This window comes from Polypterus senegalus, chromosome 1, assembly GCF_016835505.1.
Source record: "Polypterus senegalus isolate Bchr_013 chromosome 1, ASM1683550v1, whole genome shotgun sequence".
NCBI lineage: Eukaryota > Metazoa > Chordata > Cladistia > Polypteriformes > Polypteridae > Polypterus > Polypterus senegalus.
The window spans coordinates 59,147,848-59,166,521 of record NC_053154.1 but is presented as its reverse complement, the minus strand read 5'-3'; the positions used below and the strand labels follow the sequence as shown (position 1 = coordinate 59,166,521).

The following is an 18,674-nucleotide window of genomic DNA, read 5'->3' as shown; positions in this document are numbered from 1 at the left end:
GCAAATTGTCTGTTGATAATCTGAGTCAACAGTAAAATAGGGCATATTGGTGACAAGATGTCAGAACAAGGTTATTAAATTTAAAATTTTCATAAACATGCCCAAGGCACTGAACAACATCTCAAGACTTGTTTAACAGACAGGCTTGTTTTTCTCATGGCTGCCCAAGTGATTACAAGTGACTCTTATCTTAGGAATGTTACTTCAGTATAATAAAAAACAAATTTTAAAAAACCTTTATGTGCTTGAACAGATTATAATAAAATGCAGCCTATATATTTAATTGAAAGTATTGTTAATTTTATGTGGAGTACTAATAATGTAGTTTAAACATTTACAAGGAAATATATGTACATCTTCAAATAATTTTAAGCGATCATACATTCTTTGATTAGGTAATAAGGATTGCAATCCTTTCATGAGTAGATTATCTGTTAGTTAAACCAGAAAATATATATTAATCAAAGTATATTCACAAATATATGATTTTTAAAAAATCTGTGCAAAGTAATTAATGAAGCAAAATATCCATCCAGCTCTTTTCAGAACCTACTTATTTCAGTCCAGGGGTTGATCCATACTGTGAGTCTTCTTCTTCAAACGCAGGAGTTACAAGGACCAGGAAACACCTGCTGCAAGGGAGAAATGTTTCCTGGGTGGCCTACTAGTCCATTGCAAGGCACACTCACATATCACTCATCACTGTTACCCAACAACCTATTGTAACGTGTGGAACACATTAATAATTTGAATCTTTTCTGTTTTATTGTTGGCTTATAATTCTATTACTATGGCTGTGATGCCATTGTCTGTGCCAAAATAATTTTTCTCAAGTGCTGCTATTATTTGTTTTGTATGGGTGATGCTATTTCATGTGCATATTATGTGATTGCTTGGCATGTGACAGCATTGCTACACGTTTAAAATACTTTTGGGAAATTGTTGGAAAATAAAAGAAATATGTTGTAACAAAACATTGTTTTCAAGAAACATTCTAGTCTGTAAAGGTGTATTTACAATGAAAATCTGTTTGCTTTTGTTCCAAATCAGGGGAGGATTTGTTACAATATTTCAATTCCAATTTAGTTCTGTAAGATTTTCACACTTCAACCTTTCAAGTCAAGTAAACATATCATTAAACATCGTGCACGCGTGTCCTGCACATCTGGGGACTACCTTTCTGGCTCTGGTGAGGTAAACCATTCCACCCTGGGATGAAATGGGTTACTGATGCTAACATTATCTTCTCCTTCCTCCTCCGTAGCAAAGAATAGATGCCCAAGAAGTATGTGTGACCTCTCCTCACCGCCCAGAGAAAGCTCCATCCCTTTCAGTCCCAGCCAAATAAAGCCACCCCATTCCCAGATGGTGGCATCAGATACCCAGCTGACACATGTGAAGGATAGAGACCCTAAATGTCTTGCCCTTGTGAATTGATTCAAGCATTGTGTTTCTTTTTTGATCTGTTTGTTCACTGTCTTCTTTAAAAAATTTTTGTGTTCATACTAGGGTGGTATCCCAACCTTTCTTTGGCATTTCAAGTTGTCTGCTTTCCTGGCCATCATTACAGCAGATACATTTTTTCCTGAGAAACAAAAACATCATGGAGGGTTGACAAAAGTTACGCTTGCACACCATTGCATTTTCCATAATTGTTTCCTTTATTTACCAAACACAGTTCTGTTAGCAAAATGCTCATTATAGAACAACTGGAAAACTTCTGGAAAGTTGTGCACTATTATGCCTGGTATGAAAAGAACACATTTCAAATAGGAGAGTGTACAAAAGAATTAAAGCTTTGCTAAGGGCATACAGTAATATGCTTCAGTTTTATTACAGCCGAGTTATCATATGAGTTTCAATTATCTGTATGATATTCCATATTCAATCTCCAGTGACTACCACATGAATGTAACCTCAATTTAGTTTATTTTAAATCATGTGTCTACTCTCTTAACTTTTGTAAAAACTTGCTATTAATGTTCATTTTGGGAGGTTTTATTATTTACTACATACATATACAGTATGTCAAAGTTAGTGCACAAATTGACAAGATGCCCCACCTGTATGCATCACTTTCTTGGTGAAAGATTAGGGAGTTTGATCGTTGGGCTAACAGAGCACTGCTATTTGTTTCACCTCTTTATGTATTTTGGTTAATCACAAGTAAATTTACACTTTTATTTTTTCTTTGAACTACTGTCCAATTGCACAAGCGAGAGGCTGTGAGCCTGAATCAGGAGACTGCTAATTGTGTTTGTTTTTTTAATGTAAATTGTGTTACTTTTGGATATGTGCATTTTTATTTTTACCTTATTATTGTTTTTAATGCTCCATGTTCACCCTCGATTCATTTTAAATGAAATTCCCTAATTACCAGCAGCAGATGCTTAGCGTGACTACCACAGCATGTACAATTTCACCAGTTAGATTGGTCCTGTGTTGGATCACATGCATACCTCACCTGAACTGCTCCATAGTTCACTTAGTACGGCACTGAGACCGTTTTTTTTCCACAACAGAGTGCAATTGGTATGTTCACATCTACGTCAACTAAACAGACTTTGAGGAAATTGTTCAAATAAAAACAAAGAAAAACAACACCAAATAAGCTAGGTGTGAAAGTGGCTTAAGTTTGTACTTACGTCTTTACTATTGTTTATAAATGCGAATTTAACATACTCCTTTGTACCTATCCATCTTCTTGCATGTAGTTTACTGACCTGGCAAATATCTGACTTCTCCCCCATAATATCTTTTAAAAATTCCTGTGGTCATTAAAGCAGGAAACCAGAGCTAACCCATGATTTACGGTGCTAGATACACATTTTCATTAACTTCCTAGAGTATTAATGATGAGTTAAACATTCTGGCATATCAGTGGTTAAATAATGTGAACAACAGAGTTCTGATCTATATACCATAACAGCTTTTTATTATAAATATATAACAGTTCCATTGTATTTTTAATAAGGATATAGCGTAACATTCTGAAACTCACTTTATTCAATACATGGTCACTGGGGACCAGGGCACACACACACACACACAGACACGCAGACACGCAGACACTAGACCAGGACTATCTCATCAGCATTAGCTGCAAGGCAGAAATCATCATGATTGAAGAAGGGGCCTGAGTTGCCTCAAAAGCTTGCATATTGTAATCTTTATAGTTACGCAATAAAAGGAGTAAATTTGCTTAAGTTCTCACTACATCCATAATAGCTAACACGGTACCACACCCTAATACTAAAGACAGAAATCAGAACTGGACATGGTGCCAGTCGATTACTGGGTCCAAATGCCACAATTTGTATTGTTTTTGGGGGCATCACTTTTTAGTGCTGTTTCATTTTTCTTTCTAGGGCATTTCAATTTTCAACATCATATTTGGACACTATATGGGGGCAGAGGGTAGTTTGTCATTTCTATGGCCACCTTGATTTGCAATTTTTGGTCATATAACTCTGTTGATGTGACCATATGAATTGATGTCAACCATACAGTATATAATGTATTTGTGGATTGAAGACAAGTGAAAAAATTACCTAGTATAATGTACTATATAAAAAACACTACTGTCTCTGTGTGTTTGCATGTATATGTGTGTGTCCCTCCAAGCAGTCTGATTGGTAAGGTTGGCTTTTGTCATATCAGTTTGGCAAAGGAGTTAAAATGGAGCATTTAAATGGCAACAAAGCAAATAATGTGCAGAGTGTCATTGGGTTGCTAATTGCTAATAAGGCACAACCTGACTTGCCTTCAAAGGAATGCAGTATTTGCAAGAATACAAATGATTTTTTCATATTAGGTGAAGGGGGTCTATATACCATAGGTGATACTCAAAAAGAGGACAGAAGGTGAACGAGGAGCTTCAGAATGACGGAGTCTGAGAACCAGGCTTTATGTGAATGGGGCTGTTAACACAGGCTGAGATATACAAGGATACCAAAGAAAGGCATAGGAAGAACACTGAGGATACACGTAAAGCAAGAGATCTTAAATATCAAATACTTTTAACTTCATTCTATTACCTGTCTTCGACAGATAAAGTAACTAGTCATATAGTAAGGGAATTATAGTTAGTTAATATTTTGAGGATGTAGAATCCTTCTTTGACCAATGATTCTTTTCAAGTCAGTTTTTGGTTTAGGTTTTCGTATGATTTTATTCCTTTTTAATTCCTCTAGACTTTTTTTCTTCTATTACAAAAATTCTTTTTTTTTCAGCCTGTTCTTAACATTAATCATGAAAATGCAATGCTTTATACTTACACAAGGCCAGGTTAGAATTGACAATTAATTTCACATTTCTTGACATTTCATAAAAAACAAGTTAATTTTATTTCATTGACATATTTTAAATCATTCACAGACAGTCAAGGTACAGGATGCTTTTTCAAAAGTCATCCATTCAAACACAGGAAGTCCGCAGGGGTGTGTCTTATCACCATTAATATTTACTCTCTATACAAATGACCTGAGACAGAACAATGACCACTGCTTCATTATCAAATATGCCAATGGCATCATGATCATAGGATGCATATCAGGGGAGGATGAAAGCCACTCTCTAAGTCAAGTGGACTGCATGGTAAACTGGTATAATAAAAACATTCTCACTCTGAATGTAAAAAAGAAATGATATTTGATTTTATAAGACAGAAATCTGTATGTTCACCCATTGTTGTTTTGGGAGAGGAGGTAGATATAATGAATGAATATAAATACTAAGGAACTAACTTAGATAACAATCTTAACTGGAATGCATATACAAAAAAAAAATATCTGAATGCAATTGCCGTTTATTTCTCCTATACAAACTCCAACTATTTAAAGTAGACAAGGACCTCATGTTGTCCTTTTATTGCAATTTAATTCAGTCTATTATCACTTTCAGTTTCATTACCTGGTTTAGTGTTCTGACAAACCAAAATTTTAAAAAAGCTCCATCAGATTACTAAGCATGCAGCTAAAGTTATTGGGACTGATGTAAATGATTTGGCAAGTGGGTGTTAGAGTACAATACCAAAGAAACTAGAAATAATTTCAACTGACAACAAACATCCATTACATGTTGAACTTAACTTCAGTAAATCAGGAAAGATAGTCACTTTGAAAACCCATGCAAATCGCTCCAGAAATTCCTTTCTTCCAAGTACCATATTACTTTTAATAAGGAATATCGGAGACAATGATTAAGGTTTGATATGTATCCTGTAACAATTTTTGTGTAAATATGCATTATCAAACTGCCTTACCTTAACCTGACTTGTCTCTATTTGTTTTGTTTCATTTCTTTCTGTCTTGGTATTAAATGCAGCTGAGAAGGCAAATGTTTTCTGGTGTAAACAGGACTAAATAAAGCAACCTTGAACCTTGAGCCTTAATACTTTAGGATTATGCCTTCAGTAATAGTGTGTCATTTACCCCTTTAAGAGTATACTTTACTTGTCCACCTTCAAAATCCATTTCATTTTCATTTACAACATGATATTCCTTGAATGCAGGTATACATAATGAAGGTTACCCCAGACACAAAGAAAGTGTGAAATGTCTACTTTGAAAGTGACTGGGTGGAATTTGAACTCTGAAACCTTGAAGTGGAAGCACCATCATTGTTACAGGGTTCTGCCCAATGCAAACAATTCACTCTTTTACTCTCCATAAAGCTTCTTTTTTTCCTTGATTACCACCATGGGCTCAATTTTTATATTTTTTACTCTTTCTTGAAAGATTGTGAAGTGCATATTTCACTTTTCTCTCTTACTGTCCTTATGCATTGCTTTCTTTTAATTTCATCAGCTTTTTATCCAATACAAGAAAATTCAGCCTCTCTGGTCTTTGAACTTATATTTTGGTGGCTGCCACTTGTTCACTCTTTATTTGTATCATATCACCCATTTACAGATTTTTAACCTGTCTCTTTGTATAAGCATCTCTAGTATGTAAGGGGAAGGGATTTGTCATTGCCTAGGAATCTATAAACTCAGATATTTCTAATTATTAATAATAATAAGTTATTTAATTAGTTATAAATAACTAATAATTAATAATTTTTCTACATACATGCCATTTTAAGCATTATCTCATTCCTGGTGGAAAGTATTACCTTTTATGTTAAATATAATAGTACTTTTTTTCAGGTTTGGAGTATTTCAGTCCCCAAATAGAAGAAATAGGAAAAGACAATTTACAAACATTAAAATTTAAAAGACAATTAGAGAAGCAACATTTTGATTTGTGACAAATGAGCAACACAACATTATGGCCATGTAGATTTTATTAAGTGCCTAAAGGCAACTACTTTTTCAGTGTGATGTCTCTTTTACCTATATTTTAAATTTTTCAGGTATATGCTGATGCAGCGTTCTTCTAAAATAACATAGTAAAACATTCTTAGACTTGCTTAGTTCATTTCATAATGGTCCACAGCCTGGCCTAGCAGTACTAGGTGAAAGCAAAGAATGAGCCTGGAAATTTATTGCAGTTCACACACCCAAATGGTTACAGCAAGTTTATATTTTCTTTTTCTAATAATAATAATAATAATAATAATACATTTTATTTATATAGCGCCTTTCCCATGTTCAAGGCAAGTCACAGAGTTTCTGAGCAAATTGCACTATTATTATATATATATATATAAAACATGTCATTGCTTTACTGCCACCATCACCAGAAATCTAACCATTCTAATCATTCCTGGTACAAATAAGTGTGGAAGTGCGTGAGAATGTGTCCTGGGATTGATGGGGTTTCCCATCCAGGGTTGGTTCTAACTTGCCTCATTGCAACTGTATTTGGCTGTAGTTCTCTGTGAGTCAGAAAAGGAAGAGTAGATGGCGGATTTCTGGCTTTTTATAGTCAATTTTGACATTAATATTGGCTGGCACAGAGTGTTGGGTGTCAAAATGAGACACAGTTAACAATGTGTGACATGACACAACTCCCCATGAGTAGAATCTGTTTTTTTTTTTTAGTAGTGATTAACTTTTTTGTCATAACAATTAAACAAGATTTAACTATCTCTTAGCTGATATGCTGACAAAACACACTTATTTTATTTCAAGTCCAGAAGCCTTTGAGAAAACTTTAACATTTTATATTCCTGCACAGTGATTAATCACTAAGAAAAATGGTTTCACAGGAGATGTAATTTAATTTTGTTTTGGTGTTTTTTTTTAATGTAAATTAAAATGTTTTTAAATACAATACAGGCTATGTGTCCAGAGATTTTTGTGGTTGTATAGAATATCTTATGTAATCTATCTGTGTTTCATGCTCCTGTTCTGGAAACAACATCTTTTGCTGCAAAAAAAAGCTGGTCAATCCAGTAGGTGACACAGAAGCCACTTAGGGCATCAACACTTATGGGGCTCCATTTATTGGAACATTAGAACAATCTAGACAGGCCATTCAGCCCAACAGAGCTACCAGTCCAATCCACTTAATTCTTCTAAAAATAAAATCAAATTGAGTTTTGAAAGTCAATCAAAATCAAATCCAAATCTTTATTATCATTGTAGCAATGAGACATTGCACAATGAAATTTTAGGTGCAATTTTCCAGTGCAAAAAAATAAATAAATAAAAAACACAATTGCTCAAGTTAAAACTAAAATAAAAAGGGAATAAAATAAGTACCAAAATAGCCCATAACAGCAGAACAATGTTTTCCGCTCATACATACATTATATTGCACTTGTCTCTTATCCAATGTTAAAAGTCCCCAAAGTCCTACCGTCTACCACACTATGTCTTGACTTATTCCAAGTGTCTATGGTTCTCTTTAAAGAAAAACTTCCTAATGTTTGTGTGAAAGTTTACCCTTAACAAGTTTCCAAATGTGTCCCCGTTTTCTTGATGAACTCATTTTAAAGTAACCGTCTTGATCCACTGTTTGAATTTCCCTTCATAATTTTAAACTCTTCAATCATGTTGCCTCTTAATCTTCTTTTCCTTAAACAGAACAGGCTCAGCTCTTTAGATCTTTTCTCATAATTTACCACCTTTAGTCCTGGAACTTATGAAAGTTAAGGGGTGTGAGCTCCAGAGTGTGAGGAGCACTGTTTATGTAACTCAAGCAGTGCATATTCCCTACCTTTCTATTATATCTTCACTATAGACTTATAGTATTGTGGTAACTCAAGGGACCCGTGAACTGTGGATACAGAGGTCCCCTGCCGGTTCTTGTAGTCCAATAATTTTGAAAGAATGCCATAGACACCGAGGGTCATCCTTTTGGTAATTCAAGGGTGTTTACTCCAGACCATACACGTCCACACTATGGACATTAAGTACGTTGTTTTTAAAATTCAAGGTGCTTGTGTACCCAAAGCAGGGTTCCATGTAGGCTTCAATTGGCACTGCTGCTATGCAGAACTTAATGGAGACTACTCACACATTTTATATAAGTACAGGCAGGTCTTGGGATATGAATGAGTCTGTTCCTGTACACATTCATAACCTGTGTTTGAACATGCACTGAAAATGTGCATTAGTGGAAAAATCGACAAATATTTAAACTAAGTTTTTCAGAGAAATGTTTCAAACTTATTAATAAAATGACTGTGAAGCAATAAATTACAAAACACAAATACATTGAGGTAATTATATCAATAATAATTATAATGATAATAAATATATCACAGTTTTTGATAATAATATAGTACCTCAGGAATAATAATGGTAAAAATGTTCACTAATAACTGATGACTATTTCTTTGCAGAGTGATAGCTTGGAGTGTCACTTCCCCCTCAGTAGATATGATACCTGAGTCAGCACAGCTATGAGGTGTACTTCAAATGCCAAGAATTACAAGCAGTGAGTTCTATCACTCACTTAAATGGACACCTACATCGGGCCTGTTATTTTGTGCCTGTCCATTCTACAGGCTATAATCAGCAATTTGTGCAAACAAAAGCACAAAATGATTGAATATGACTGTACTATGCTTTAATGTTAGTGTTGACTGCTTTGTATTCTTCAGCATCAAAACTAATTCACTTTGTTAGTGATTAAAAAACATATGTTGCTTGTAATGGTGCTGAAGTGTGAGCAGAGGTAGAGATGAATCAGTAGATAATGATATAGTGAAGGATGGAAGCAGTGATCAAAAACATGAAATCAGTTCTAACATGCATCTAAGTCAAATCATCAAACCAAAATCAAAATCATAAAACAGTGCATGATATTCTTATACTGGAATTACTTTAGAAAGGACAAGCACAGTAAAAGGTGTGAGATACTGTATATCTGCAATCATAAATGAAGAGTCTGGTGTGACACCAGCTTAAATAATGTTGTGCTAGCGATGTCGCGTGAAGTGACTTCATGGAGGATGGGCAAAGTAACTGCTACTGAAAGTAATAGCACTGTGTGAAAAACCAAAATGGTGCTGTGAGAATTCCAAAACATGCTGCTAAAACAAACGAATCACTTTATATGCAAGTTTTTCATAGAAAATAATGGTTTGAATTGATTCTCCATATCTGCAACCCAAACTAAAAATTAGAACAGAATAAAGAAAAATGTATTCAGCCCAAAATACATCGAAGAAACAAAAGCTAGTGTTTTATTCATGTTTACATTTGCAGAATTTCTGTTAAGTCTAGACCCCGGTAACTCAAGACCTGCCTTTCCTGGTACATTGGTATATAAATGAGCTGTGTTCCGTATACTGTGGCTTGGAATTAGTATGTTGCAGTGTTTAATATCCCATCGTGTTTAGGTTCTTTTGCACGTTTTTGTGTTTCCTTCATCTACCTTTGAACTTAGTAAGTTTACGTCTTTTAGTGTTCTGGCCTTTGCCCAATTAAAAATGTTGCAGCTATTTATCTCTTTCCTCAAATGTCAGGTCAGAAAAGTTAAAATAACCAGCATGAGGTGGAGGCATTGTACTTAAGGAAGAGTAATCAGAACACAGCTAAGGTCGACTGAGGGGACTAGAGGGGACTGGGCGGTTTCTTGGTCTGGAATCCCTACAGATTTTATTTTTTTCTCCAGCCTTTGGAGTTTTTTTGTTTTTTCTGTCCACCCTGGCCATCGGACCTTACTTATTCTATGTTAATTAATGTTGACTTATGTTTATTTTTTATTGTGTCTTCTATTTCTCTATTCATTTTGTAAAGCACTTTGAGCTACATTTTTTTTGTTTGAATATGTGCTATATAAATAAATGTTGATTGATTGATTGATTGATTGAAACACTGGAAGACAAAAAGATCAGAAATCAAGTTACAGAAAAGTTAAAGTTTAAAGTCAGGATAGACTTTGCTGAAAAACCAAAGTCAAAACTCTCAAAAAGAAATTTCCTGACAAAACAAACTTTGTGTTCTTAGAAATAAGGGTCTTGTTATCATTTGTTTGTATTATATATTTTTATGCTTTTATTTGGCTTATCATGTTTTGTGTCTTTGTTCTGAGCATTTTGTTGCACTGAGAATTTGTTTTTGCGGTTCTTACTTTCATTTGAAAAATATTTAAGAGTGTTATTTTTGTTTCATTTTTTTTTCCAACACCATCCTTGTTTATGAGCGCCGCATTCAATGTCATCATTCGTTTGGGATAAAGATCAGCATTACACATTTCCTGACCCTCCGAGTTTGTAGCTAATCTAAAACAAATCTCTGTGAGGTTTCTCTGGTTCAAGATCCTTTGCTATTGCATTTTGGACTACAACTCATGTTTTTACATCTTGGGTTTTACAAAAGATAGGATGGACCCCTTTTTTAGTAGGCATTAACTTGACTTATACTTCATGCCGTGGTTCCTGCATATTTTCATCTGTCATTTTTGGCAGCATGTTATTCAAACAAACTGCAGACAATTACTAAGAATGCAGCACACTCTTAAGTAAGATGGCCACAAAAACCATGTGATCACATCCCCACAATCTCTCATGCACCCACAAATGCCATGTCCTCTACCAACACATGGCATCATACAACCAAATATCCAAAATGGTGAAGCAAGGATGTTCTTATTGTGTATATATAATGCTAAGTTGACTCACTTGCTCTGTCACTCACCAACAATGATACTGTTTTCTGTTTAGTTGTAAGCCTGAAATTTGGCAGGATGATGCATATAGGGCGATAGGTATCAATATTTAAGGGTAAAAGCCAACCACAATAGAAAAACAAAATACTGATTTGATCGAAATTTGGTGGTTTTGTTGAAAAAAGTAAATTAACCAACCTGTGTGTGTGTGCGTTTGTTTTTTAATTTACAAGTAATTGTCAGTAATAAAGCTGTAACCAGCAGGGAATTCCTAGGCAGGATATCTTTTTTTGACTCAGCTCTAACAAGCCATTGTTCGCTGAGCTTATACTTAATGCAAGTTAATGCCACCAGTAGAACAGCTCTAGTGTACAAGTTGAGACTGTAATTGCTCAGAGAAATGGGGTAGGCGATGAGCGGAGAAAGGTCAGCTGCCCTGCCCAGGAAAAAGAGATGCATGGAAAATGAGATGTGAAATGGATGAACACAAATTAGGAGAAACTGAAAAATGATACGGTTAGCAAGTGGCCTCCTAGGGTACATGCAGTTATAACTATTCTGTTGGCTTCTTCTTACTCCACACAATGACTTAAAATACATAGAGAGTCAAGCCAGATTGGGATGTTGAGTGTTCTTATATACTTTAACTTTAAAGAAAGGGCTGAGGGTGTGGTTAAGTGGTATAATACAGGCAATATTACAGAAAACTAAGGTGCCCCCTTGGAGGTCAGACTGCAATGTGTTGCTACACTCCGGTTTACAAAACAGATATGGGGAATTGCCGATACAGCATGCCAATGCACTTCAAGCCCTGGGTACAACATAAACCGGGAGCAAAATCTTGCCTTGGTCAGTTTGAATTAATTTCACAACTTCAGAGAGTGCAATGGGAAGTTGGCTGCGGTGGCAGCTTTTATTCAGACTGCTCAGCATTAAATTTGCCTCCTATTACTATATCTGTCCATTATCTAACCCAGTTATCTTGGTCAGAGTCATAAAAAGCCTGTGCCAATGTCAGAAATCCTGGATAGAAGGCTAACATCAGCCCTGAAAGGGTTCTAGTCCATGTCAGTGAATACACACTGTAAAGGCCAGTGTGTGGCGGATAAGAGGGCAGCTCTTGCAGCACCCCTGGAGGCACCCCTGGATCCCAACAGGGATATAACCAACTTGAACTCCCTTGAAGCCCTGTGGGAGTACGAGGCACCGCTGCAACCTAGGGTTGGGGGCTGCCATCTAGTGGTCCGGGGAAGGTAACGCTCTGGATGGGATGGCTCCCCCGGTCCTTCCAGCGTGGAGGCGTCCTGGCCTGGCAAGGGTTCCAGCCATCCCCCACAACACGCACTGCCCCCGAGCCAGTTTAAAATTGCCAATTAACCTAACATTCAATGCTTTGGGATATGGAAGGAATACAAAACTTTAATTAACTGGAGGACAACCCACATAAACATGGAAAGAACTTGCAAACTCCACAAAGGTGATGTTCAGTCCAAGATTCAAGTCTGGGGCACTGAAGCTATGAGGCAACATTATGAAATGTAGTAAAATGTTAACATTATCAAAGGAAATTTTGTGAGTGGAAAACATTATCTTGTATTTTTAAATAATATTAAGAAAATCTATTGCTCATGTACAGTATTTTAATATGCTTTCACCAAATTATAAAGGTGCTAGTAGAGATTTGTTTTTTCAGTTTTTAATTGGTTGTCATTAGGGAACTTAGCAATTAACTTTATTTTAGAGAGAATGTAACAGTTACAGTAGTTTATTTAAAAATAGTTCATAGTTTGTAAAAAAAAAAAAGTAATTTATTCCTTTTTGTGCTATATATGCACTGATTGATATGAATTTTTCAAAATGTACTTGGGGCTTAATTAGTCTTCCACCATCGGTTTTCACACTACAAGGAAAATAAGTCAAACATGTTAAATCTTGGAAAGTGTAAATAGTTGCAAGCTGCAGGTCACACTTCTTTGTGCATTAGCAGACTAAAGGGGTCAGAAGAAATGACAGGGTGAGTGAGTAACTAATGATCAACTGATTAGTGAGAGAGGCATGCTAAGGTGAATTTTAATTATGGCTAAATTGCGGTATTACTCTTTCATACCCCGAACATCTGCTCCCTTCAGGAGCAATGATTTATGCCCGCTATCAGCTCGGCCAGCTTGCTACAGCTTATGGTACACTTAGTGGGAGCTGATGGTGATATTTTTATGATATGCACAGCATTATGGAAAATGGCCAATCTATGTTAGAATAATGGGGGAAGGGCACTTGAAATTTTGAAGCCAAATATTGACTTTACCTTTCTTTCCAGACCATCTGTCATTGAGCAAGGAAGCAAGTTGGACAATAAATGGCATCGTATTCCCAAATGATGCAAAACGTGGGAGAACCAAGCCCAGCCTCTCAAAACGTATGAGAAAACTGACTGCAAAAAATACAATAAGGCTTCTAGTGTTTAAGAATGGCACTGGGAAGGATGGGTGTGAGGTCATTGCTGCGGTGGATCAAATAGAAAAGGTAAAAGAGAAGATTCTATTGGCCCTATGAAATTCTTTAAACAAACCCATTATAAAGACTGTATATTCAGAATGCATGTGCCTGAAGAAAATGTAATCCTGTTTTATTTATCTTAGATGAAGCAAGGAAAAGTTGACATGCCCCAATATAATTTAAAATAAATTACTAATAATGTATTATTCTTAAAGAGCCTACGTGGTATAATGTCTGTAATTTTGCTATTTATCTAAAATGTTACCGCAGTAAATGTCTGATGCAAAAGCAAAGATATTACAAGAAAAACAAAATAATGTGGCAAGATCCCAGTAGGTAATGAATGAATATGTAGGATGTGACAGGGATTTACTGTTTTCTCTTTATATTTACTGTTTAAAAGAGTCTTCACAGTTAATATTTAAAATACTGTAGCTTTGTGCGTGTCAGCTATTTAAGATTATTTAGGGCTATTTTGGATGTGGTTCCTTATCTTCATTGTTTGAATTTTTGCTTGTATATGTCACATCTGGTCTGTTGCGTCCTAAATGACGTTACCAGTGTTGTGTCATGCTGGTTGCTATGGTGATTATCTCATCCTAGGGACGACAGAGCGCAGACACAATTTGTGATGTTGTGAATGCCATGCTACTTAAGGACAAGGGTTGTGAATAATCCCAGTCTGAATGGTAGTGGGGAAAAAAGACTGTTTCTTTGAAAACAAAAAGTACTTTGCATTAATGTTTAAAGTATTCCCCTTTTAACTATAATTGTTCTTTTGCCCCTTTATTTCATTGATCAATCCTCACTTGGCTCCAGGATTGGATTTCTGGTTTGAGTGTTCAATATTTAACACTAAGAACAAATAAACAAAAAAACCACACTACACTCTTTTTAGAGGGACATTCTCATAACTCACAAGCAGCTGTTACATAATTTCTTTCATTTTTTCATAAAGTCTACATACTGTACACAGCTACATGATACATTGGCATTGGATGAGTGACAAAATGTGAAGGTGTATGTATGTGCGTGTAGTACGCTCATGTAGGAAAAGAATCAGCTTATGAGAATATGCCTGTTGCATAATATAACATGCATGTAGCTAGGCAGCTAGGAACAGGTATTTTTTCATACGTAAACATTGCATTCAATAACTAAATGTATTATCTAACATTATTAAAAAACTGTTGCTGGCACAGTGATTTCACCTCTGCTACCTGGTATGTTGAAAATGAATAACTTTTTTTTTCCAGTTTTCGGGTTTAGTGGGTTGTTGCACTGATTTACCTAGAGTATTTCTTTTCACTTCTTGGCTCATTTAGGTTACTTGGATAATTGTAACTGCTGACATCTTATACTTCAAGTTCAAGTTTATTGTGATGTATAGGCAATAATACCATACCAACAAAAAGACACGCACAATATAAATAAATATACAGTGGAACCTCGGGTCATGACTGTAATTCGTTTCAAAACTCTGGTTGTAACCCGATTTGGTCATGACCCGAAGTAATTTGCCCCATAGGATTGTACAGTGCATCCGGAAAGTATTCACAGCGCATCACTTTTTCCACATTTTGTTATGTTACAGCCTTAATCCAAAATGGATTAAATTCATTTTTTTCCTCAGAATTCTACACACAACACCCCATAATGACAACGTGAAAAAAGTTTACTTGAGGTTTTGCAAATTTATTAAAAATAAAAAAAACTGAGAAATCACATGTACATAAGTATTCACAGCCTTTTCTCAATACTTTGTCGATGCACCTTTGGCAGCGATTACAGCCTCAAGTCTTTATGAATAAGATGCCACAAGCTTGGCACACCTATCCTTGGCCAGTTTTGCCCATTCCTCTTTGCAGCACCTCTCAAGCTCCATCAGGTTAGATGGGAAGCGTCGGTGCACAGCCATTTTAAGATCTCTCCAGAGATGTTCAATCGGATTCTAGTCTGGGCTCTGGCTGGGCCACTCAAGGACATTCACAGAGTTGTCCTGAAGCCACTCCTTTGATATCTTGGCTGTGTGCTTACGGTCTGTGTCCTGCTGAAAGATGAACCATTGCTCCAGTCTGAGGTCAAGAGCGCTCTGGAGCAGGTTTTCATCCAGGATGTCTCTGTACATTGCTGCAGTCATCTTTTCCTTTATCCAGACTAGTCTCCCAGTTCCTGCCACTGAAAAGCATCCCCACAGCATGATGCTGCCACCACCATGCTTCACTGTAGGGATGGTATTGGCCTGGTGATGAGTGGTGCCTGGTTTCCTCCAAACGTGCCGCCTGGCATTCACAACAAAGAGTTCAATCTTTGTCACATCAGACCAGAGAAGTTTGTTTCTCATTGTCTGAGAGTCCTTCAGGTGCCTTTTGGCAAACTCCAGGCGGGCTTCCATGTGCCTTTTACTAAGGAGTGGCTTCCATCTGGCCACTCTACCATACAGGCCTGATTGGTAGATTGTTGCAGAGATGGTTGTCCTTCTGGAAGGTTCTCCTCTCTCCACAAAGGACCTCTGGGTCACCTTCCTGACTAAGGTCCTTCTCCCCCGATCGCTCATTTTAGATGGCCGGCCAGCTCTAGGATGAGTCCTGGTGGTTTCGAACTTCTTCCACTTACGGATGATGGAGGCCACTGTGCTCATTGGGACCTTCAAAGCAGCAGAAATTTTTCTGTAACCTTCCCCAGATTTGTGCCTCGAGACAATCCTGTTTTGGAGGTCTGCAGACAATTCCTTCGACTTCATGCTTGGATTGTGCTCTGACATGAACCGTCAACTGTGGGACCTTATATAGACAAGTGTGTGCCTTTCCAAATCATGTCCAATCAACTGAATTTACCACAGGTGAACTCCAATTAAGCTGCACAAACATCTCAAGATGATCAGGGAAAACAGATGCACCTGAGCTCAATTTTGAGCTTCATGGCAAAGGCTGTGAATACTTATTTACATGTGCTTTCTCAATTTTTTTATTTTTAATAAATTTGCAAAAATCTTAAGTAAACTTTTTTCACGTTGTCATTATAGGGTGTTGTGTGTTGAATTATGAGGAAAAAAAATGAATTTAATCCATTTTGGAATGAGGCTGTAACATAACAAAATGTGGAAAAAGTGATGCGCTGTGAATACTTTCCGGGTGCACTGTATGTAAATACAATCAGCCTCTTTAAAAACAAGCCCAGTGCATTCTTTAAGTGCCTTACACGGCTAGCCGTCTTTCTTCTGGTCACTCCAGCTCCTTGATCTCTCAGCTGGAGCAATCGCTTCCTTCTGCCCCACCGAGTGTCAGCCAAAACACCCCTGCTTGGGCTCACTGCCCAGCTGCCTGCCTGTGAGCATGCTCTTGCTCGCTCACACTGGTTCTTTCCCCACTGCTTCCTGTTTACTTCCCCAGTCCGCAACCTCTGTCTTTCTTTTTTTTCCTCCCTTTAGCCACCTCGTGCTGTAGCAATCAACCACCATGCCCCCTCTCTAAGTTGCAAGGGTGGCGATTATTTATTTAAAACTGGCCTCTTGACGTGAGCTGTAGACCACAAAGAGTTCACAGCGAATGCACAGGGAGAGGCTGAACACGTGCGGAAATCATCAACGTGAACGAACTGGAAGGGAAACTGGCTTGTTCATTACCCGAGTGTGTGGTCGTGAACAGATGCAAAAGTCTGGCAAACTTTTTGCTCGTAACTTGATTTGTACGTGGTCTGAGACGTTCGTGACCCAAGGTTCCACTATATATATATATATATATATATATATATATATATATATATATATTGTGAACGGGACACAGACAGACGGACATTGTTTCTTCCACCACCCACATTTTATTTACAACTATTTACAAGTTTAAAGTGCACACAAACCCAGTGCCTCCAGCACTGATCCCCCAAAGTCCGGGCCTCTCACAGTCCTTTAAGCCTTTCTTCGGGCCGCCTCCTGTCCTCTCTCCAGCTCCGTCCTCTTCCACCCGACTTCCGCTCTCGAATGAAGGGAGGTGGCCCCTTTTATCACACCCCGGATGGGCTCCAGCTGCTTCCCAGCATTCCTCCGCAGACACGCCCCAGTGTGGCGGAAGTGCTGGCTGTGCACCCGGAAGCCCTCCGGGTGTTCCCTGTCTTCTTCCCCCCAGCAGTTCCTGGTGTGGCGGAAGTGCTGGGCTCCAGGTTTCTTCAGGCACTGGGGCGCCGCCTGGCGGTGGCCACGGGCCCCTACAGGGTTGGGCTTCCAAGCCCCTTACCCGAGGCCACTAACAAAAACAAGGCGGTCGCCCCCTCATGGTCGGGAGGAGGCACCAGCCCTCGTCCGATCCGCTCGGGTGTCCCGGTTAGGCTCCACTCCCAGCCGCCTGTGACAATATATATATATATATATATATATATATATATATATATATATATATATATATATATATATATATATATATATATATATATATATACACAATAATATACTATATATATATATATATATGTATATATATATATGTATATATATATATATATATATATATATATATATATATATATATATATATATATATATATAGAGAGAGAGAGAGAGAGAGAGAGAGAGAGAGAGAGAGAGAGAGTCATGTACATGTGAAAAAGTAAATGCCCCATGGAAATTGCTGGCTTTTTCAACATATTTGTACAGGCAAGCATTTGTACAGGCAAGCATTAGTAGGCAACAGTGCCTACTGATAAAGGAGATGAACTTTAACAAAGGACACATGGTGTATTCATTCTCATAATCTATATTAACAAAAGTGTACGTTTATCATGTGGAAAAAGTAAGTACACCCCTATATTTATCACCACTTCAAATTCATAAAATTAGAATCAGGTGTTCCAATGATTAGAACCTTCTCATGGAGTTTACAGGAACCTGTCTAAATTAAACCACAGATATCTTTTGTCTCTTTGCTATTGAAGTGTGTGGTCTCATCAGGCCGACATCACAAGAGCTGTTTAAGGCCCTCAGAAAGAAGTTTGTGGATGTCTATGAGTCTGGCAAGGGATTTACAAATTATTTGAAACTCAATCATTCTACAGTAAGGAAAATCATCTACAGCTGGCATAGATTTGAAATGACTGCTAATTTGTCCACAACTTGCTGGCCCAGCAAATTCAGCCCAATATCTCACTGCAACACTAAAAAAAAATCTCCATGAACCCTAA

At 37.2% G+C, this 18,674-nt stretch overlaps 1 protein-coding gene across 1 annotated transcript in view; it reads left to right on the top strand.

Annotated features, from left to right (window-relative positions):
• The window catches only part of LOC120526394 (doublecortin domain-containing protein 1-like), a 532,299-nt gene that overhangs the window by 75,962 nt on the left and 437,663 nt on the right, over window positions 1-18,674 (top strand). The window contains exon 5 of the mRNA XM_039749547.1: window positions 13,324-13,529. Within this exon, the coding sequence (XP_039605481.1) occupies window positions 13,324-13,529 (206 nt within the window). The remainder of the gene's footprint in view (window positions 1-13,323; window positions 13,530-18,674) is intronic.